At 39.4% G+C, this 21691-nt stretch overlaps 1 protein-coding gene across 1 annotated transcript in view; it reads left to right on the plus strand.

Annotated features, from left to right (window-relative positions):
• The first annotated feature begins 8801 nt into the window (after window positions 1-8801).
• Window positions 8802-21691, plus strand: part of PIK3R1 (phosphoinositide-3-kinase regulatory subunit 1) — a 64052-nt gene continuing 51162 nt past the window's right edge. The window contains exons 1-2 of the mRNA XM_007431230.4: window positions 8802-8996; window positions 19201-19906. Coding sequence (XP_007431292.1) covers window positions 19573-19906 — 334 coding nt within the window. The 5' untranslated portion in view covers window positions 8802-8996; window positions 19201-19572. The remainder of the gene's footprint in view (window positions 8997-19200; window positions 19907-21691) is intronic.

Below are 21691 nucleotides of genomic sequence, written 5' to 3' on the forward strand. Positions count from 1 at the left end.
TTTTCAGCTATCAAAGTTATGCCATCAACACGAGGCAGGTTACTGATGTTTCTTCGTCCAGTTTTAAAGCAACACTCATCTTCTTTCAAGCCAGATTCCCTTAATATACATTCAGCATATAGTTGAATAGACGAGGAGAGAGCGTATAGCCTTGTTTCACTCCTTTGCCAACCTGGAGCCAGCCATGTTCTATCCAGACTGACTTTTTGTCCTATGTATATATGCTGGGAAAGGTAGAAGGAAAGAGAAGAAGAGGATGACCAGCAGCAAGGTGGCTGAACTCAGTTACAGCGGCAATGAATGCATCATTGGGAGACTTGAAAGAACAGGTTAGGGATAGATCGTCATGGAGAAGATCTATCTATGTAGTTGCTAGAAGTCGAAAACAATTTGATGGCACATAAATAAACAATATATTTTTTATTAAGACAATGAGTTGTTCTGGGATTCCCATTTTCCTAAGGACATTTCACAACCTGACATGGTCAACACAATCAAAGGCCTTTCTATAATCAATGTAGCACATAGTTATTTGACTTCTTTTTTATATTATTTGGGTTTCTCAATTATCCAACATGCATCAACTCTTTTTGTATTTTACTGTTTTCTGAAATTTAATTTTAAAAAATCATATGAGAAAAAAAGCAATAATGTCTCTTGTTCTCTGGTCTTTTGAATAATGTGGCATCTCCCTTTCCATGTAGGGCTCTATCCATATTGGATGATCCTAAGCATTATTTTTCTAGTATGTGAAAATAAGGATATTGTACAATAGTTTGCACACTCTGATAAATCTCCTTTCTTTGGTATTGGTATGTAGACCAACCTCTTCCAATCTCTTACCACTCTGTTGTCCTCCATATCTTCTGGCATCGTTTGGTTAGAACCTTTACTGATTCTTCTCCCATCACTTGTCATGTTTCTGCAGTTAATCCATCCATTCTGGTAGCTGTCTTGGTAATGACCAGAGTGCTAATATAATTTCTAATACTACGGGTTCTTCTAAATAGGAACTCTCTTCTAAGGTATTTTAGATGTTGAGAACCCTAATGTACAGAATTCCAGGATACTTCTTCCATCTTTGATTTGATTCGGTATAGTTTGATTCAGATTACTATCTGTCCATTGGCATCTTTTAGCATGCCAGTTTGAGGTTGGGACCATCTTCTGAGTTTGGGGATCTTTTGGAAGATTTTCCTTGTTTTTCCATGTCTGTTTCCATTTTCAATGTCTTTACAGATGTTGTTGTAATATTACTTCTTGGCTGTTCTGGACTCTCTGAATTTTTTTTGTTAGGTCCTTTCTTGAGGTCTTGTCTTTCTTAGCTTTGGCTACTCCTTTTTCTTGGCAATTTCCACCATTTGTTCTGATGTAAAGTTGGCTTCCTTCTGTTTCTTGGGCTTTGGCAGTCTCTTTTCACATTCGTCCTAACAATTCAGCTTTAATACATAGCAATTCTCTAATATTAAGTCCAAACCTCAAGTATTAAGTCCAGCATATTTATATGACTAGCAGATTGGGTAAAAGCTGCTTTTGACCCCCTCTCCTGTCTATTGGTTCAACTATTATCAGTTAAAAAACAAATAACAAACAGTCTTAAGTTAGCCAACATTTGGATGCTTTTTAAAAGTGCTTTTCCTTTTCTTTTTCGTTTACATGCTCAAATTATATGTTCCCCACTTCAGTGAGTATTGAGACACTCTGAGGCTATGTTTATCTGGCTTTGGTGGCTCTCTTTAAAAAAAGGGAGCAACAGAAACAAAATTCATGTTGCAATACTTGGTTTGTTAACAAATACACTACTAAGTAGACAGTATAGGAGAATACTTTATGGGTTAAAGCATTTTAATATTCTTGGATTATTTTCCAATTCTCATGTGAATTTATCTTTAATATATTATTGTCAAAAAGGTGACACCTTAACTACTCACCTTAAACATTCAAAATATGACAAGGAAAGAATTAAATAAACCATCATAAGCAAAATTCAGTTGTCTTGAAAATGATGGCTTTATAAGTAATACATTACAGCAGTCTTGTTAAACTGACACCAGTTAATCACTTTGTCTTTATCCTATCTATATATGGTCTCATCCCATTTCGACAGTTATATGATAAACAAATGAAAAAAAATTATCAACACTTTGCAATGTTTCATAGCAATATATTTTTTCTTTAAATATTTGCTTCACATGTACATGTATTTCCTGTTTACAGCTGTAACTGTTAAATGCACTATCTAGCAATTTGCATGTTTTATATACACAGAGAGAGAGACACACACATTTTTGGAGATAGCTGGAAACATTATTTTATAACTTCTGAGTTTATGAGATGATGTGGTACCCTCAATCACATATAGAAGTTATCACTAATGCAGTAAAACCTCAGTTGAGTGAATCATTTGCAGGAAGGGGCGCTCATTAAATCTGAAGGTCCATTACATTCAAATTTATATAATTGGTATACATTTATATTTCATAATTATATAAATAGTTGTCTGGGACTGAATTTGGAGTTACCACATTTTGTTCACTAAATGATGGTGATTGTCTGCTAAATGGATGTTAAGTCTGAAATTTTGTCCATTAAATCTGAAATCTATTAAATGGAGGTCTGTTAAATGAAGCTATTTCTATCTATCAGTGACGTCTAGAGTAACTACATATGAATACTATCTCATTCTGCTTTTCTTCTGTGCCTCTTTTTCCACATCAGTCATCCCAAATCTGGGCATCTTTCAGATGTTTGGACCAAATCCTAAAATTCCCCAGCCAGAATGGCCATTGCTGAGAATTCTGGGAATTGAAACCCACAATCCTAGAAGGTGCCTGAGCTGGCAAAAAGCAGCATTTTGTGTTCCCTTTCTATTAATTGACTTGATTCTCAGTGAGATCGCAAAAAGTCTCACCAACCCTCAGTTGTTAGAAACAAAGGTTTATGAATGGAGGAGACATAAAGCTTAGGAAGAAGAAGGAATCCATCCTATGTCATACAGTAGGCTGGCTCTAATCATTAGGCAGAGAAAGGCAACAATTTCCAGTTACAGATGTTGTAAAGAAGCATCTCCCCATTCATTCTGTCTGTGCCATATGGCTCACTCTGAACCTGTAAAGAATACTCTGCATCATTACAAAGTTGAAATCATATTCACTTGCCAGCCTCTTCTGTGCATGGAACGAAAAATGAATGGTGGTTTTATTCTCTTTCTCAGGTAACAATATTTCTTCTGCTTATTGTAAACACTTTAAGATTCTAGTAACCAACAGTACAAAACTGTAAGGCGTATACCTGCACACACTAGGTATAGATTATTTACTATATATCCACAAATCTTTTTTGGGGGGGGTTGCTTTCAAGTCAGTTTTTGACTCCTGGCGACTGCCTGGACAAGTCCCTGCAGTTTTCTTGCTAAGATTTTCAGAAGTGGTTTGCCATTGCCTCCTTCCTAGGGCTCAGAAAGAGTGACTGACCCAAACCCAGCTGGTTTTGCGCTTAAGATGGGACTGAAACTCCAAGTCTCCTGTTTCTAGCCTGATGCCTTCATCACTACACCAAACTGGCTCTCTACAAATCATCTTACACACAACAAAATAAAATTGTGTTTCAATCTGGACAATAAGTCTGGAAAAAATGGAATAGCCTCCAAATCTTTCTGCCATCTGCCACATGATTCTTGGGGGGGAAAAACCTTCCTTTCATTGTATGCCCAGCTTTAAGCATTTAATTTAACTATAACAGAAGACAGGAGAATGACATAAAGTAGATTGCAATTTCTAGAGGAGGTTCTGCTAGGTCACACTTTACAGTTTCTTTAATAGATTATGTATAGAGGGTTATAAAAGTACTTCTTCTGTCACAGATAACTCTAAACAGGAGACTTTTGTCTCTGAGATTGTCAAACATCCACAGACCCTAATTAACTCTCCAATAATGTGGCTCTTGTTTTATTGTGACTTTGTTGGCAGCAAAAGTCTTTAGTCATATATAAGTCAGATCTCTTATCACCGTTTTACAAGGCTAAAAAATAAACACAGATGTCACAAGTACAGATAAAGTTCGTAGTCACTGCATTTCATACTTGCACTGATTCAGTTAATAAAGGTTCGGATATCCAGTGACCAATGCGGAAAATGCTCAGAAGCAGTAACCTTTGGAAATATTGGATTTTTTCATTTCTGAGCATGCTCTATGCTGATAAAATAGATAAGTAAACCTTTATTGTGAAAAGATACCATATTGTAGGTTTTGTTGAATGGAACATGAACAGATATTCATGCTGATCCACTGTCAGAACTCACTTAGGGTCTTGCTCCTTATTTTGACTGTCCAAGTGCACAGTGGGCAGTTGCTCTATTGCAGGGGCTTGAGAATTCCTGTGGTATATAGATTAAAATATAATTATTAAAAGTGGCATATTTATTTCTTGCCCAACCCTAACACCATTGAAGTTGTTATATTCATGCTGGAGATCACACAGATTTATTTATCAGTTTAGGGAGCTGTGGTAATGCAAACTTTGAGAACCATGCTCTAACTTTCTTGTAAATTATCACCTTGCTACCTTAAAAAAAATCCCTACCTCTGAAAGTATGGCTGCTGGATCTGGGCTGCAACCATTAGAGGGTAGCAAAGAATCTGAGCTTTGTGTACCTCTTTGCTGCCCTCTAATGGTCCTCTAGATTTTTGCTGGGGGAGCTGTAGCTCATTTGTTAAAACTGCTTCTTTTAGTGCTTTGGCAAGCCTAGGTTGTAATTAAATGCTCCTGATGAGTCTGAGCATCTATCACTCATTCTAGACTTGACAAAAAAACCTAGTGCTTTTAGATTTTGTAAGACAGACCTTTTCAAACAGAGTTGACAGTTTTTAGGAAGCGATCGGCCTGTTGCATCATACTGTTAGGGAAGCCTAATTGTGTCTAGTAATGTATCAGGCATGACATATAATGTTGCAATAGAACAAAAATATTCAGCAGATACTGCACCTAATTGTTTTACCTTTGTTTATTTATTTCTGAAATATTATATGCTGCCCACTCCCATGTTGTGGCTCCAAGCAGCTTACACCCACTCATATACAAAAAATCCAAACAAACAAACCAGCAACATAAAAACTGTGAGAAACACTCAGTATTCATTTTTAAGTGTACAGTCCAGAACAAGTGAAACTACGCACAAGTTTTCATTTAATTTTCCAGTAATTCTCTATTTAAACTTTACACATTGAACCTTGAACCTTGAGTCATTGTCATACGCCACCCAGAGTCACTTGTTGTGAGATGGGCAGTTATATACTTCTAATTGATAAATAAATCCAAGCCACCAAAACAGTCACATTCCTGATACCTGTAAGACACCCAGTCACTGGTTTTGGAAAGAGGATCATGCTGGGCTTCTCTCCATTTGTGTATTTGTGTTGACTGGATTTTTTAAAATTGTTTCTGAATTTTTGGTTTGAATGTCACCCATTTTAGTGGCTTTTTCTTGTACATTTTGGAGTTTTTCTGTATGTCGTGATCTTTTTTTTATCCCTTGTGAGAGCATTTGGGGTTTCAGGTAAGGTTGCATATTATCTGGTTGTGTTTTATGTTTTTAGGGTGTTCCTATGATTTTTTTAGTAGGATAAATTTACCAGCCTTTGTCTTAATTATACCATATGCAGCATTCCAGGCTAATAAGACACAATACTAGTCAGCTGGGCCCAGTAGATCACAAATACAAAGACCACTTTTACCCCAAGCAGGTTCATCCTCTTCTATACAAGCTAGGATCTCTATCTGGATATTTCCTTGCAAGCCAACACACCGCAGCTTCCATCCCACCTACGAGGAGGCACATGCAATGTATCACTCAGATATTTTAAGATATTCAAATGTAGGTAGACTGGTAGCGGGTAGCATGTAATTTGTTGACAGCGATGTCTCTCAAAATAAGCAAAATGGCTGTTCCTAAAAGCATGCTTCTTTGCTATAGGGTGATGAGAAGTAGGTTGTCAGAGAAACTTCAAAGTAAGCTGAATGCAGTTGGTGAATTATTTAAGTATGGATGTGGTAGAATAAAAATAGATCAAGAATAAAAGGAGATGAATAAATATGGACAGAATACAAAAGTGAGTAACAAATATAAAAAAATATGTTGAGGTGGTTTGGACATAGAAAAAGAATGAATGAGGATGGAATTGCAAAACAGATATATGAAGAGTATAGGACTGAGAGGAATTCTGAAAAAGTCATGGTTGGATGGAGTTGATGAGGTCTTCCAAGAGAGGTGAGAAGTTTAAAATATAAAGGATGCGTGGATATAATGGAAACAGTAATAATCTCTAAGGATAGAAAATATGGAATAATTTCTAAGTGAATAATGTTGGTATAAACTAGACCTAGTAAAGATTTTTTTTCCCCCAACTCCTGTTTTGAATTTCTTTTCCTTATTACTTCTTATTTCTTTTATGCACTTTGCATAATGTTGCTTATCACAAAAGAGAACAGCATGATGGGTATGTATGAATGTATTATTTTAGTGTGTTTGAGGGAGTCTTGCCTGTTGTTTGGGTCAGGAGTGTTATCTGGGTTCATTGCATGTCTATATATATGTGCATAAGGGTCATACGTATGTTTTAGGATTATTGCACGTACACCGTTTAATATTGCATGTTTTTATGGACAAGGTTTCATTTAAGATTAATAAATTTTCTTTGTAAGACTTGTTTTCATTTGTTCCATTGGGGGGGGGGGTCAAGATTTTAAGAAGCACCCATACACCCAACAAATATCTGCTTTAAACTGCTGGCCTTCAGCAATGAATGGTATCCCTCAAGTAGATTACGGTCTCAATTTAGGTGTGTCGAACCTATAGAACAGCCACACCATTCCAATATATGGTGGTGAAGAAGTATTAATAGCAGTTGCAAAATGCATACTTGAAATAAAGATGATTCTAGATCAGAAAAATTTGCATGTTCTGCTTTAAACACTTAAATACTACAGTAAGTGCTTAAAACTTCACAATTTTTACATGGGTGATTTATGCATATGCCTGATCATAAAGAAAACATCCTTGGAGCTTCATCATAAATTGGCATGTTTTCATATTTTAAATATCTATTTCATCTATAATCCAGAGCCCTCTTCCTAAGAATAATATTGAGAAACAATCAAACAAGTTCCACAAGTGGAAAGGTGTAGTAATAGTACACAGCACTGAGATTCTTCTACAAGAGAATGAACATGAAAAAAATGAAAGGAGGCCAAAATAGCTTTTCCCTCCCTAACAAGTGTGGCTACCAGCATCTTTCCCAGCAGCATGACAGAGATGGCAGCATTTCATTCAATGGTGGTGCAACATGTTGCCTTCTCTGATCCACTGCAACAGAGTGCTGGTTGCATCAATAGCAACTTGTCCACCATTGCTGCCACCCTCCAGGTGTTTCCCCATCCTAAATGGTGGAATATAATTTCTCTTCATCCTCTGGCAAATTGATGAAAGGGTTTCTTCCCAGATATACAGTAATTTATTGGAGGAATGAACCCAAACAAGCACAGCTCCAGGAACTTGTTTTTTGTTTCTCAGACCAAAAGTTCTGACATCACTTGGCACAACGCCAGAAAAAAATCAGCCCTTTTTTGGAATTGGTAAATGAGAAAGGTAAGAATGAGGGTTCCAGATTTAATCCTGGTCATGATAGGTTAGCATGAGGAAAGTAAGAGAATGAGGAAGTCTGATTTTTTTTTTTTCTGATCACATTCCTACAGCAGTTTAAATAGCAAGATCCCTTTGCAAGATTGTTCACATTTCTTATTTAAAAAATGCATTTCAACTCAGCATGTTTTTGGTACTCTGCCATAAATGTACAGGATTGCACACACCTTACTGCTGTTTGAGTAATAATATTATTATTCACAGTCATAATAAGCTGATGCAATTCTAAATTTACAATCAATATTTTATTTAAATGATTTTCTCTCATGTTAGAACACTGCACTTTCATACTCTATGAGACAGTCTTCTGTTTTTAACAGAGCTCTTTAGAAGTTGTGTTTTGGGCCAGATTTGTATGGTACCTTCGAGATGTACCGTACTGCAGTTCCCAAAAGCAGACGCGGGAAGGCCGTTTTGCGCCAACATTACCCAATGGAATTCCAGCACACGAGAAAGTTCAGGTTGCCCCTTCTTAACCCCTAGCACGGCAACCCTGGTGTACTCTTCCAGTAACCAAACTTTGCCTGTGCAGCTTTCCTGGGCATGGAGATGCGAAGAAACGCCGCCACAGGCGCCAGCATCGCAACGCGCGGGTCTTACGGCTAATAAATGGGACTAAGGCGGGGGGGCTGAGCGCGGGCGCGTGCACGTGTCTGCAGGTACTGGAACTGAAGGCGCGGGAGCTCGGCCAGAAAAAACCCGGCGACTCCTCTGAAGGGCTGAAGCGGAGCGGACGGGGCTGCAGCGCAACCCCGCGTGAGGCAACCGAGCCTCTGGCGTCGCCGCGGCCAGTTCCGTTCCAAGGCCCAAGGGCAAGAGGGAAAAGACCCGCGGGGGGAGCGAGGCGCCGACGTCCTCCGCGCCCCAGCGCCCTCCCCCCGGCGGGCCCGGTCCCCCGTGTCCCCCTCCGGGGCCACCAGCGGCCCTTTCCCCGCCTCGCCCGCACGAGGAGGCAGCGGGCGGAGCGCTCCGAGCCGGCACCAGCGAGAGCTCGCCCGCTCCTCAGCCAGCAGCGTGACAGCCCAGCCAGGCGGGGAGGCGGCGCTTGGGTCCCCACTCGCGCGGAGCGGGCTGGCAGGGGCGAGGGCGCGGAGGAGGAGCGAGCGGCGCGCGGGGAGGGCGGCCAGCCTGTACGCGGCTCGGGCTGCCTGGCTGGGACGGCGGCGGCGGCGGCGGGAGGGAGCGGCGCGGCGCGGCTGCCGCAGTGCTGGCGAAGCAGCGGGCAGGCTCTGCGCACTCGCCTTGTCCCTGCCGCGCTCGGAGGCGCGCGGGCCAGCTCCGGAGAGGCGGCCGCCGAAGGTGAGGGGTGCCTCCGGGCGTCTGGGCGGCCTAGCGAGGGCGACGCCGAGAGGGGCCCGCCCGCCGGCCCGGGACGGTGCATGGCCGGGCGAGATCCTGCGCGGCGCAGCGAGGCCTCCTGCAAGCCCGGGGGCGGGAAGGGGCGCGCGAGGCCGCGGGCTTCGCTGCCGGCCGGGCTGCTGCTTTTCCCCGCGACGGGCGCGGGGCTGCAGGCGCGGCGCGTGGACGGCAGCTTCCCATTCCTGCTTCCCCCCGCCCGGGCTTCGAGCTCTGCCGAGCGGAGGAAGTTCAGGAGCCGCTGCAAGGCTGGGGCCCGACCTGCATGGGGGCCCCGAGCAGCCCGGGGCCCTGTGGGCGGGGACGCGGAGGCAGCCCGGTAGGAAATGCGCCGAGGCGTTTAGCAGCCGTCACAACGGTTGCGTGCGCGGCAGCTCGTGTCTCCGGGCACGCGGGACTGCCGGAGACTGCGGGCAGACGGCGCTGGCAGCGGAGGGGGGCGGGGGAGGATGTTGCAGGAATGTCCACATTCAACACGTTTTTTCCTGTCCGACGAAGGTGATGGTGCCGGCCGCAGTCAAATTTGCCATGAATTGCAGCACGGGTAGGCGAACTCTTGAAAGCGGTCCAGTCCCATAAAATGCCTGAGCGCCTCGGTTTTGTGGCTCTGTAGTTCAAGATCGACATTAATCGCCCTTCTCACATTCTTCGCCGCTTCCCTGTGCTTTTTATCCAACGCATCCTGCCTCGGCTGGAGTGGCGAGGAAACTCATTGCTAGCATATTAAGTTTTTTTTTTTTAAGCGATGCAGGAGTGAGTGACCCTTCTTCCTTGCCTAGGAACAGCGTGCAGGGGCTGTAAACTGAGGTGCTAGAGTAGTGAACGCTAAATAAAGCTTGGTACTGTACTAAAATCGCGTACAAATAAAACCTTCACGTTTTGTGGGTGGTGGAAAAGATTAGATTGCTGCCATGTACAGCTGAGGTGCCATGGGTTGAATGAATAGCAGTGATATTTTTGGAGGCTTGTGTAAATTTCAGTGAAGAAGTGTAGTGAGCCGCTAAGAGAACTTCTTGTGCTGCTGAGAACATTGTGTTTTGATGCCTATTGGTGGCATTTGGGAAGAATAGCTCTTATTAAGAGAATTGTGACTTTCTTGGAAATCAGAGTGTCTGGTTCTGAAAGAACAAATGAGTGGTTGAAGGAGTTGAGTGCATGGGAGGGAGAAAAGTCTGGTGGGTTTTTTTAATGCCAAATTCTTCATTCCAACCATTGGAATAGCTGTATGTGCAAATTGTATCTGACAGCTGTGAGGCAAGGAGTTGTGATACCAGTTCTGTCCAAAAATCTTTGGAAAGCAAGTGGTCTTTCTCACAATTTTGGCTGTTAGGAGACCCTTTGGCTCTGTGTCTATGGCACATCTTGTCATGACTGTTTGTGGAGTAAAATATTTATAAGCTAAGTTGGCAAAACTAAAAATTAGAAGGGTGATTTCAACCTTATTTAGGAATTAATTGTCTCTTAATCCAGGTTGCTAGGATTCATGGTAGTGCTACTCCTGAGAAACCTCACACCAATAATAAGACAGTTGTGACACTTTTTAAAAAAATTCACTGGAATGAAATTTAGGTAGTACATGGTTCATAATTATTGTATTCTGTTTTATTGTAGAAGTAATTAAAATTCAGTTCTGAATCCAATACTTGTTGATGTAAATGGAAGTAGATTGACTTGAGTTGGAGTTATGCTTAAGTAACTCTTTCAGAATTGGGATGATAGTTGTCCAGAGATATCTTTAGCATCTATCAACTATTTATCATTCTTTTAAATTTCAATTAACTATCCACTTTCCCATGCATGCATTCATTGCATTGATATTATCTTTTTCTTCTGGTTGCTGATTTTTCATTACAACTTTCCTGTTTGCAGTTATCTTCTAAGCACCGCAGACTCAGGAAACCTCTGGAAGCTATGTTAGATTAAATTATGATCACAGTCATGTGAAAAGTTTGTAGGATGGGTGCGACAACTGAAAATGCAAATGGAATTTTTTGCTATCTAGATGGCAAATGCAAAGCGTTATATAGTGAATTGAAAAAAATAAGTGAAGTCAAGTATTTTAACGTAGTTTGTGTTACTGAGCTGTTACTTACTAAATGTTTACAAATACATAATCTCAGGAGCCCTGATGTAGAAGTAACTACTTGGGATATCCATAATATTAAAAAAAAATAGTTTGAATGTATATATGATAAATAAGTTAATAACATCTCTCTAGTGTGAGCAGCTAAAGCAGTGGTTCTTACAACACAATCTTGTGCATGTCTTCTCAGAAATAAGTCTGACTGAGTTCATTGGGATTTATAATCAGGTAAACAGATTAAGATTGCAACCTTAATCTGGTGGTGGTCTTTTGACTTCAGTTGCATTCTGGTGTTTTTTGAATAATTGATAGTGTAAAACAGATCTTTGCAGAGGTGCAACTGGATGACCCCCATTACTTCTTAGGATCAAACCATGTTAACTGCAGATAGATAAAATGTGAGCCATATAAATTTAATGGAGGTGCTGTGTTTCTGTTTGACGATTCTAAATCCACAATGCTACATGCATTATTTGACAGTCATGTATATGAATAAGCTGTGTAAACACTTCTATAATTAATCAGTTCTAGACAGTTTATGTAATCATAGCTATAGGCAATGACTTAGTTTTGGATTAAATAGGGACAGGTCTGTGTATCTTCTTTCAAAAACGTCTGATTTTGTTTTCTAAATATAAGGTCATGCAAATGTGTTTAGGCAGAGTACTTCAGCGTATCTCCAGAAGCTGAACATTGATACCAAGACTCTTGCTCAAGAAAGTAATTGGACTTGTCACGAGAAAGTCACTTTCCTCTCTGATGGACTGCAGACAAGAGAGTGCTGTAAGACTGATAACTGGCCAGTATTGCTAGCTGTGCTAAAGACAAGCATGTAGGATTAAGGCATAACAACCAGAGAGGAGTTGAGCAAGAGAACTACTTGGCCCTAATGCTAACGTCTGTGGACAAATAGCAGAAAGGGAAATGGGTTCTTTGTAGTGGGGAACATACTAAAATTTGCCACAGGTGATTGGGTGTAAGGAAGTATAGTACCTAAGAAAGTAAAATGTATTCTCTTTCTATGTGATATATCATTAATCCTGATGGGTAAGGGAGTTTCTGCTAAACTTTGTTTATATTATAATAATCTCTTTTACATTTCAATATGTGGGGGCTGAACTGTATCCTACTGTACTGAAGCGGGGGACAAAATCTGAGTAAGTAATCAGATTTTGCAGTGTTAAGAGAATACTATTTGACTATATCAGAATACATATGACAACAAAAGTAAACTGAGAATTCTTCCTGACACCCTTATTGAACTTAAAGCTATTTCTCAACAAGACAATAAATATTTCAAAGCATGTGGAAGATTTGGGCAAGTGTTAATTTTCTGGTACATAGTGTACGCATATTAAGTTGAATGTTGTCAGTGTTCCAATATCTCAAGGCAAGGTGTATTTAAGTATATTTTCTTGTTTGTTGCAAGAGTTAGGAAGGAAAACAGTGTACTTAAAATGACTTCAGAACATTTAATTAATACTTAAGCATTCTCCCCTCTTGTGTCCAATTTTTGTTGTGTATAGTGTGGAAGTTCTAAAATAAGCAATGGAGTGATAAGCCTTCCAAATTAATGTGAAGTTCCTTGGTGCTGTGTGTTAAGACTTTAATCATGAATCCCAAATCACTGAAATATTTTCCAAGATCATGAGTTTAATATAAAATTATTGTTACAGGGTAAGGATATAATGCATGTGTATGCACACATGCACACGTGTAAAATTAAAAAGACAATCTCTGAGATTTAAGTGGTGCTTTGGTCTCAGTGTTTCTGTGTATGTTATTGCCTCCCTGTTCTTTTGGTACACAGTTTGCCCTTATGCCTAAGTCTCTAAACAAAATACTCTTGACTCAGGCAGTGTCTGGAAGGGGGCAGAAATAATTTATTTTAATAATGCATTCTAATTCTTTTGGTTGGAAAGCATAGAAAAATAATGGAAAAGAACTATTGAAGAGAAACTATGCAATGCATCTGGGTAATTTACTGGTGACTTCTTTAGATTGAGAATGTCTACTTTGCAGTAAGGTATGAAAAAGAATGAGAAAAGGAGGAGAATAGGCACATTTAAGGAAGATCATTTGCTACACAGGATAACACTTGCTTTGGTAGGCCCTGTTTCTCTTGGTTTTCTGCAAAAAAGCTTTGAGTTGTATTAAATAGATGGTGGTTGGTACAGAACTACTTTCTGATACTTTGTATTCATAGGATTTTTTTCTAAATTTAACATCTTAGAGATCTGGGGTGGTATAGTGGGTAAGGCATTGAACTAGAACCTGGTTCTAATTTACCTTCAGGCTATGGATGATCCTCTGGAGCTTTGGGCCAGTAACTTTCTCCCAGCCCAAACTGCTTTAGAGAACTGCTTTGAGGAAAATTGGAGGAGAAAGTGCTATGGATGCTGCCTTGAATTACTAGATGAAAGGCAGGATTGAAAAAAAAATAAAAATAAGTAGCATATACTATAACTATTGTACCCAAATGGCGTTTGGGTTTTACAAAAAGTTTGATAATAAGCAGCAATATGGGAAAGTTAACTAATAATGATTGTCGATTCTCCCCAAATCTCTGCATTTCACTGGAGTTGCAGGTTGATCAGAACATGAAATTTTAATTTCTTATGAAATAGATCACACAGAAAAGGAATTGCAGTTGCAAATTACATGCTTTTGAGATAATGAGAACTGAAAGCTATTCTGATTTACCTGTGGATTGTAATTTAATGTTAATTTCCCCTTTTAGCATGACTGATGAATGAAGCAGATTCATAAAAGATGATCTATACCTTGAGTCAAACTCAACTCCAGGGACTTCATGGATGCATCCAGATAGACAGGGGTTTGCCATTGCAGCCTTTTAAAATGTTTTTTTGACCTCCCAGTCTAGTGTAGCCTCCCTGGAGATCCCCCATCCCAGGCCTGACCCTGCTTAGCTTCTAAGCCAGGTAAGATCAGCCAGGTGCTGCCACCTGCTGGGACATAGAACAGGTATTTGAAACTATAGAAACATTTATATTGAACATTAATTATGCTGCCTTGCAGAAATGTATCTGCAGAGTTTGCTCTCTGGTGTCACTGTTCTGTCTGTATCATTGCTGTTGCTTATGAGTCAGTGATAACCAAACTAATTATTGATTTTTACAGTGTGTCTTAATAAAAGTGTCAAAGGCAGCGTTAGCCTTTGCAATATTCAGATACCTGTAAACCATTTATGTTACTATAAACGAAATGGCTACAGGCCTTTTCTCCATTAATAATTTTGTTTTGTTTTTAAGTTTGTTTGCTTATGATATGCTCATGTGTGTTTGGTCACAGTATTTCTATGAGAAAGAAGCTTCCATGACTTCCTTTATTTTTCGTTTCTAGCTTGATTTACTTTTTTCTCCAAGTTGCAGATTTTGATTTGAATTTTCATTTTTGATTGCTGCAGTACAAGTGAAGTAATACATTGTTATAAGACACTCATTGTTTAGAAATGATTTGTGTGTGTTTGTGCTTGCATTTGTGTTTGTATTTTTTCAACTTATATTTGGTCTGTAACTTTTTTCATTATTCCATAATCAAACCAGTGGGTTTTAAAGATTAACTCCAAATCTCTCCAAATACTACTTTTTTGTAAGTGTGGGTGGGTACCTCTCTGTGCATATGACTGTGTTGATGAATGAGTGGGTGGCTGAGTGGGTAGGTGGGTGGATAGATATATAGCAGATGAAAATAAAAAATGAACATAGAAACATGGCTTCATCTAAGGAAGAACAGGTTGTATGGGAACTATGCTACTTCTCAAAAGATTCATCCCAGAGCAACAGGGCATATTTGTTTGGAAGGATGCCAAATGTTAAATCTGTTATTCTGATCCAGAAAAGAAAAACGAACTCTATAGTTTTACTGGTTTTGCTCACTTTTGGCTGTAGCTTTGTGGAAAATAGATTACAGAGAAAAGAATACTGAATCACAGGAATATAGCAGATCTTTAAGATAAAGGCCCTAGCAATAGTAGTGAAATTTGACAAGAAAGTATGTTACAATATTTTCACTGTTAGAGTGTGATAAAAATATGAAAGCTACTAAGTATGATAAAATGCAGAAGATTATCTTACTGTGTATTGTTCTTGCATGTATAGGCAAAAGAAGAAATGTTGGCTTTGTCAATTTGATGCTCAAACACTGGTGACCAATTAAAGTATGAATTGCTGTAGTCATATTGAATTGATTAAGAATAGACTGATATAGTTGTGTGTTTATTGTTTGGCATTGCCCAATTCTGTGGGGAGAGGCTGCATGCATTTAGAGAATTGTTGGCATTGACAGTTTCATGGCTTAAGACAAAAACAGTTTTTTCTGACTTTGTAAAGAAGTCACAAAGCAGGAACCATTTTCTCCCTGTTGATTTAAAGTGCTGCCCGCACCTCCCTTGTGTCAGCACAAAATAACACCATCATAAAATATGTTGTCTTCATTGGCAGTCCTTATCCTGCCTCTGTAGCCATTCCCTGCTGAATTTCATTGTCCAAATCTGCAAATGTGCCTAATGTTGATTGGTTTCCTCCTCTGGTTTCACTGCCATTTATCTTCAACATCTCACCAGCCTGTGGAAAACATCCACCAATCAGCATGAATGAGGTGGAGGTGGCATTGTTTTATAATTCTGCAATTTCACAAGTCATTGGCTTCTCTAGGCTAGTGGGTCGATTTCTCCTTCCACATCCCATTGTATATTTACATTTAAAATTTTATAAAATGAAGAAACTATTGGGAAGAAGGTTCCCCATTATAAAGATATACTTTACAAAAGTAAAAAATTAACTGAGTAGTGCCAAACATATTCTAATTTTTTGTGTGTTTTATTTCGCATTTTATTAGTAGACAGGTGTGCAGAAAACCCAAAACTAAATTATCAAAGGGGAGAGGGAGTTCACACAGAAGAAAATATGCATTTTTTAACCTGTTCTAGGAAGTTAAATCAATCAAAGGGAGTGGAGGAGTGTAAAAGAAGAAACATACTTAGAATTTCAGCACTGAAAAATGACCCATAGAATTCTAGGGCTCCATGCTGGTTTCAAAATGGTTAAGAACTGTATCTGATTTTTTTTTTTTAATCAGAAATGTAAACACAGACATAGGTAGAAGAGAGAGAACCAGGCTACAGATGGCTTAAGTAAACATTTGTCCTCAGTCTTTTAAGATGCATTTCAGTAGGTCAAGTCGGATCCATGGTTAGGAAACAATCAAGTTGCCAGGCCAGGGTGGAGAGTCTACCTGCCAGAAGGGAGAGCCTGAACTTGTGGGATGGACGTTCCCATCCCCCACCCCACTAAAAAGCTATGCAAGGAAAAGATGGAGATCTTATCATGCATCACCAAGCTGGAGCATAGAAGTCACCAGAGAATATTTATTTATTTATTTAAATTTATTGGCCACCCATCTCCAGTGGACTCTGGGCAACAACACACACACACACACACACACACACACACACTGAAAATGGTCAAAATACAAGGGAAATTTAGCTGAAAGACACAGTATCCTCATTAACTGAGCAGTGCCAAAAATATTCTAATTTGGAGAGTATAATCAGATGCAGGCACAAAGAGACAAGGATTGAAATAGCCTCAGAGAGAAGGAAGACAGACCCTGTCCTGATTGTGCAACTAGCTAGGCTCTCTACAGCTAAATAACTGAAACTAACCAGCTGCTTGTCACCATGTCCCTTATTTCAGTGGGGAAAGTGACTGAAACTGATAAATACAGTACAGAAAACTGGCAAATAATCTGCCAAAACTCAGTTCAACATTATTTTAGGATATTGTATTAAGGGAGAGAGGGTGGACTGCATCTAAATGTAGATTCCTCACTGATGCCATTTAAAAGTTGTCCAGGTATGCCCTCTCTTCTTCTCCAGATAGAAGGGTAGAGGCCTGTGCTTTTCTTCTCTACCACTTTGGAAGCCCAGAGAATGGTCGATTTCAAAAATTGGGTGGGTGGGGTAAGGGTAGATGACAGATGAAAACACAAATACAAGTAGTCCTTGCTTAACCACAGTAAGGACCAGAAAATTCATTGTTAAGCGAGGCAGTCATTAAGTGAGGCATTGCATGACTGCACCCGATTCTGACATTTTTTGCAGCGGTCATTAAGCAAATCACTGTGGTCATTAAGTGAATTGCACAGTTCCCCATTGATTTTGCTTGCTGGAAGCCAGCCGGGCAGGTTGCAAATGGAGATCACGTGATCCCAGGACACTGCAACCATCGTAAGTGCGAGCTGGTTGCCAAGTGCCCGGATCACAATCATGTGACCGCGAGGACATTTCAACAGTCATAACTGCGAGGACCAGTCATGAGTAGCTTTTAGTGCTGTCGTAACTTTGAATGGTCACTAAATGAATGGTTCTTAAGCGTAAGCCCTAAGGACAAATTTTGGGAGAGAAATGGCTGAACAAAAGCTGACTGGTATCCATAGCTCCAAACTTGTGCAAAATACATTTCATGCCATAACTGCAACAGATCGCCTGACCTTGCCTGCTAATGGTCAGCAAAAGGTTAAAGATTTTACATAGCTTGAAACCGTGGTGGGAAAATATTGGATTAAGGGTAGGTGAGAACTACGTTTATTCCAGTATGCAAAGTGATGAGAAATGGCTGTTTAAATCATGGCTGCAGGTAAGATGAAGCCACCATTGTATAATCATGGGGGAAGATTGGGGTTTTCATACTGAGAAATAAGTGGACAGCCTGTGGTTCTTAGTCTGTGGTTGACATCTTTGTGAACACTCTACAACAGCTCAGCTTCATTGCCACTAACACTGCCCAAAGAATCTGTTAGCTTGTGGGAAAATTAGGAAGAAAAAGCTGCAGGTTTGAACCACTGACTGTAAAAGGCAGTTAAAGCCCAATCATCTGGTTTGTTTGGCTTCATTGTTCTTTGTTATAAAGGTCCTTATCTAGCTCATATTTTATGTGAGATTTCTGCCTAAGTCCTAACATAGGAAATGAATTTAGCTATGTAAAATTAGGAGGTCAGTGATTTGCTGCTGAGCTCTGGTCAGGGAAGCTGGTTAGCCATGGCATTGTGCTGTTGTGAAGGGGAGGACCAGAGGTTCTGTAGTTTGAGAGGAGAATTGCATTGAATAGATGCAATAGTAGCTTGGGCATTAAGAGATAATCTTATGTGCTCAGATTAGGGTGGCTTCCTAGTTATGATTTTGTTCATTTTTGCTCATAGGATAGCTTACTTCAAGAATAGATGTTACACCAGAGGGAGTAGGTTCTGTAGGTTGCTGATATGTAGTAGAACAAGGCTCCCCGAACTTGGGGGGCTGATGGGCACATGTGCAATTTTGAGAGCACATTATAGGCATTCTTAAAAAAGGGCAGCCCTAATGATATATCTAGTTACAAAAGACCCAGTTACCTGAAGACATAAGCTTAAATGGCTCTTCACTATTTCATCTACCTGTTGGTGTTTCCTATCTAAGCTTTCTTTTGTCTTTTTTTTCCTGGCAAGTGGGCAAAAGTGGGAAGTTTTGGTCTACAGCCATCCACCATTTTATTTTCTAAGAACCCCTCTGGGGTCTACATAGATCTCAGATGCATTGTTGCAAAGGACACATTATACTTGAGGATGTTTTGCTTTGTAGCGTATTTGCTACTCAATTAGCTATTTATTAAAAATATTTAAAACAGCCTGTCATCAAGGGAGATGTCAGCAGACACATATTAGTGTCCAAAGCAGCAGAGAGAATTTCTATCCTGTCTAGTTTACAATCAGAAGGATCCTTTTCTGACCTAATTGACCCTCTGGAGTTTTGTATGCAGATTTGAAAAAAAAATCAGAATTTTATCCTTCGTTTTGATCTATAGTGATGCTCTATTTTTGTAAAAGTTACTTTGAGCAAAAGCTGCCAATCTGTAGCCCTCCAAGTATTTTGTACTCCAACTCCCATCAGCCCTATCCTGCATGTTCACGAATCAGAAATGTTGAGATTCATAGTGTATAAGCATTTGCAGGACCATCAATACCTGAATAATTACACTGATCTTGTGTCTCAATGTTTTTTCTCCATAGGTAAAGTATGTGTGCAGAACTTCACAACAAAAGTTTCAAGACAAGTGAACATTATGGTAAATCCATCAGAAGGAGGGTCAGCAAAAAGTAATATTCAGCTCACCTTGAAAAACTCTGCCAATAAGTGCCAAACAGTTCTGAAAAAGAATTAACTTGGAATCTAAATCACAATTTCTCCTGATCTAAATATAAAGAAACAAAAATAACATCAATGAACAACCACAAGCTGTGGTGCCTTTTTCATATTTGAGTTACTGTTCTCATAATTCATATATTGCCCTGTTTAGAACTCCTTTAATTGTATATACAATAAATCCGAGTAGCACTGGGTTGCTGTTAATTAAAAATAATCGTGCTAAAAAAATTGCCAAAATGAGTGCAGAAGGATACCAATACAAAGCTTTATATGATTACAAAAAAGAACGAGAAGAAGACATTGACTTACATTTGGGAGATATTTTAACTGTGAATAAAGTTACTTTAGTTGCTCTTGGATTCAGTGATGGAGAAGAAGGAAAACCTGAGGAAATTGGTTGGTTGAATGGCTATAATGAAATGACTGGGGAAAGGGGAGACTTCCCGGGAACTTACGTAGAATATATTGGAAGGAAAAAAATTTCTCCCCCTACTCCAAAGCCTCGTCCAGTTCGGCCGCTACCTATGGCACCAAGTCCTGCAAGAGTAGGAACAGACAGCGATCAACCAGGTTAGTGTGTTGTTGTTATTATTAGCCAAACAAACTGAATACCAGATAGTATTATCTTGCTTCTTTTCCCTCAGATAATTTAGATTCTTTAGCACTTCATTCTGTGGAATATTAACACTGCAGGTGGGAAGTCACAGAAATTAGTTCAAATATTGTATAGGGTGTTAAACAATGTAAATGAATGTAAATGTAAAAGAAACAAGTTCATTTGGTAACAGAGACTAGAAATTATTTCACTCTGACTTCACATTTCTTTTAAGGTTGACTTTAAAGTAAGCAAACATCTATTAAAAATAAGGAAGTATTTACCAGCGTCTTCTAAAAGGGTTCCTTGGAACATGGCAGGATTTCAGCAAGGATTTCCTATCACTGCTGAAACTGTTCTGTAAGATACGAATGTGGAAGGAAAAGGAAGCTGGGTATCGCAAGCAAGTCAGTCTGCAAAGATGGCAGGTCTGACCAGTGTCTTGAGTGCCAAATCTTGGAAAAATCAAAAAGTCCTGTAGAATACATAGGGTTTTTGACAGTCAAGTAAATTATTGTTCTAATTTATAGGAAAGAGGACATTCTGACAAATTTAACTGCTGCCTCTATATTTATTTAAAATCGTGGATTTATTGTACTATAAAAATGTAAAGGGTTTTGAATGTAACTTTGTTGTTTGTAGTCAAAATATGTGCATTTTGGTCTCTATTCAAAATCTTTTAATAACTTGACTGATAATTATACTGGGTTAATTAAAGTTCAAAACCTGAAGCCAAATTATGTGGGTGGCTTTGTGTATTACCAATTAGAAGATAATCAGAAATCTAACATTTAAATAGAGTTAACCAATTACAGTATATGCCAGTATTGCCCAATTTGAAGTCAGTGGCAATATACTTATGTAAGTGGTTATTATCTTATCTGCTCTTTCTCTTCCACCATCCCTCTGCTATAGTTAAATAAAACAGTCCTGTCCAAAGTGATCTTGGTCCAATATATGAACAGATTCCTGGAATCAAATTTCCCCTTCTTCTACTTAACACCAGATTTCTTCCAGAAAATTTCCCAATAGTGCTTGGGGAGAGGGAAGCCTAGAAATACCCTTTCCATTGAGTTTGTCTGTTGCATGTGAAGCATTATACTGGGCAGCAGGCAGACTCTTCCCAGACTAAAAGAGGTCATACAGCATGTACATATCTGGAGTCCTTTTTGCAGCGACAAATTTTATTAGTGTTCTAGAAAAAAGTTATTCAGATTATTGAAGGTAAATATAAGCCTTTTGTAAGCAAGACTATCACTCTAAATAAAAAGTACCATATAGGTGCACTTAAGTGTACTGTTAACATATGTGGGAGTTATTTCTCCATTGCTGCAACTCCATGCATGAAGTCTATGGCTCCTTTCCAACTTGATTATTCCTTGGCTGCAGTATGACTGCAGAATGTCATGTATATGATTAGGTCCTGTCTTCTAAAGTGTAAGCCATGAAAGTTTGATTAGAAGCCAGTCTTCAAAAAGTGGTAATAATGACAGAAATGACTACTATGGCTATATGTAGGAATTGCAGTTACTTCCTAATCTATTACTGATACAATAGATATGCAAATAATTAAACTTCTGTTTCAGCATGCTTGAGACATATCTTAAAGAAAGCTTGAAACTTCTGTTATGGGTGCTGAGATGTTAACAGTGCCTGATCATTGCATTTGGAGCTTAAATTATTAAACATGGTAAAAATAGAATTCCCAGAGAATAAAATGGTTAATTGTTTATGCAGTCCAGATGGATGTGGGCAGCACA

This window comes from Python bivittatus, unplaced genomic scaffold (assembly GCF_059951505.1).
Source record: "Python bivittatus isolate LINGU-HERP-01145 unplaced genomic scaffold, Pbiv_v1 ctg000850_np1212, whole genome shotgun sequence".
Lineage (NCBI taxonomy): Eukaryota > Metazoa > Chordata > Lepidosauria > Squamata > Pythonidae > Python > Python bivittatus.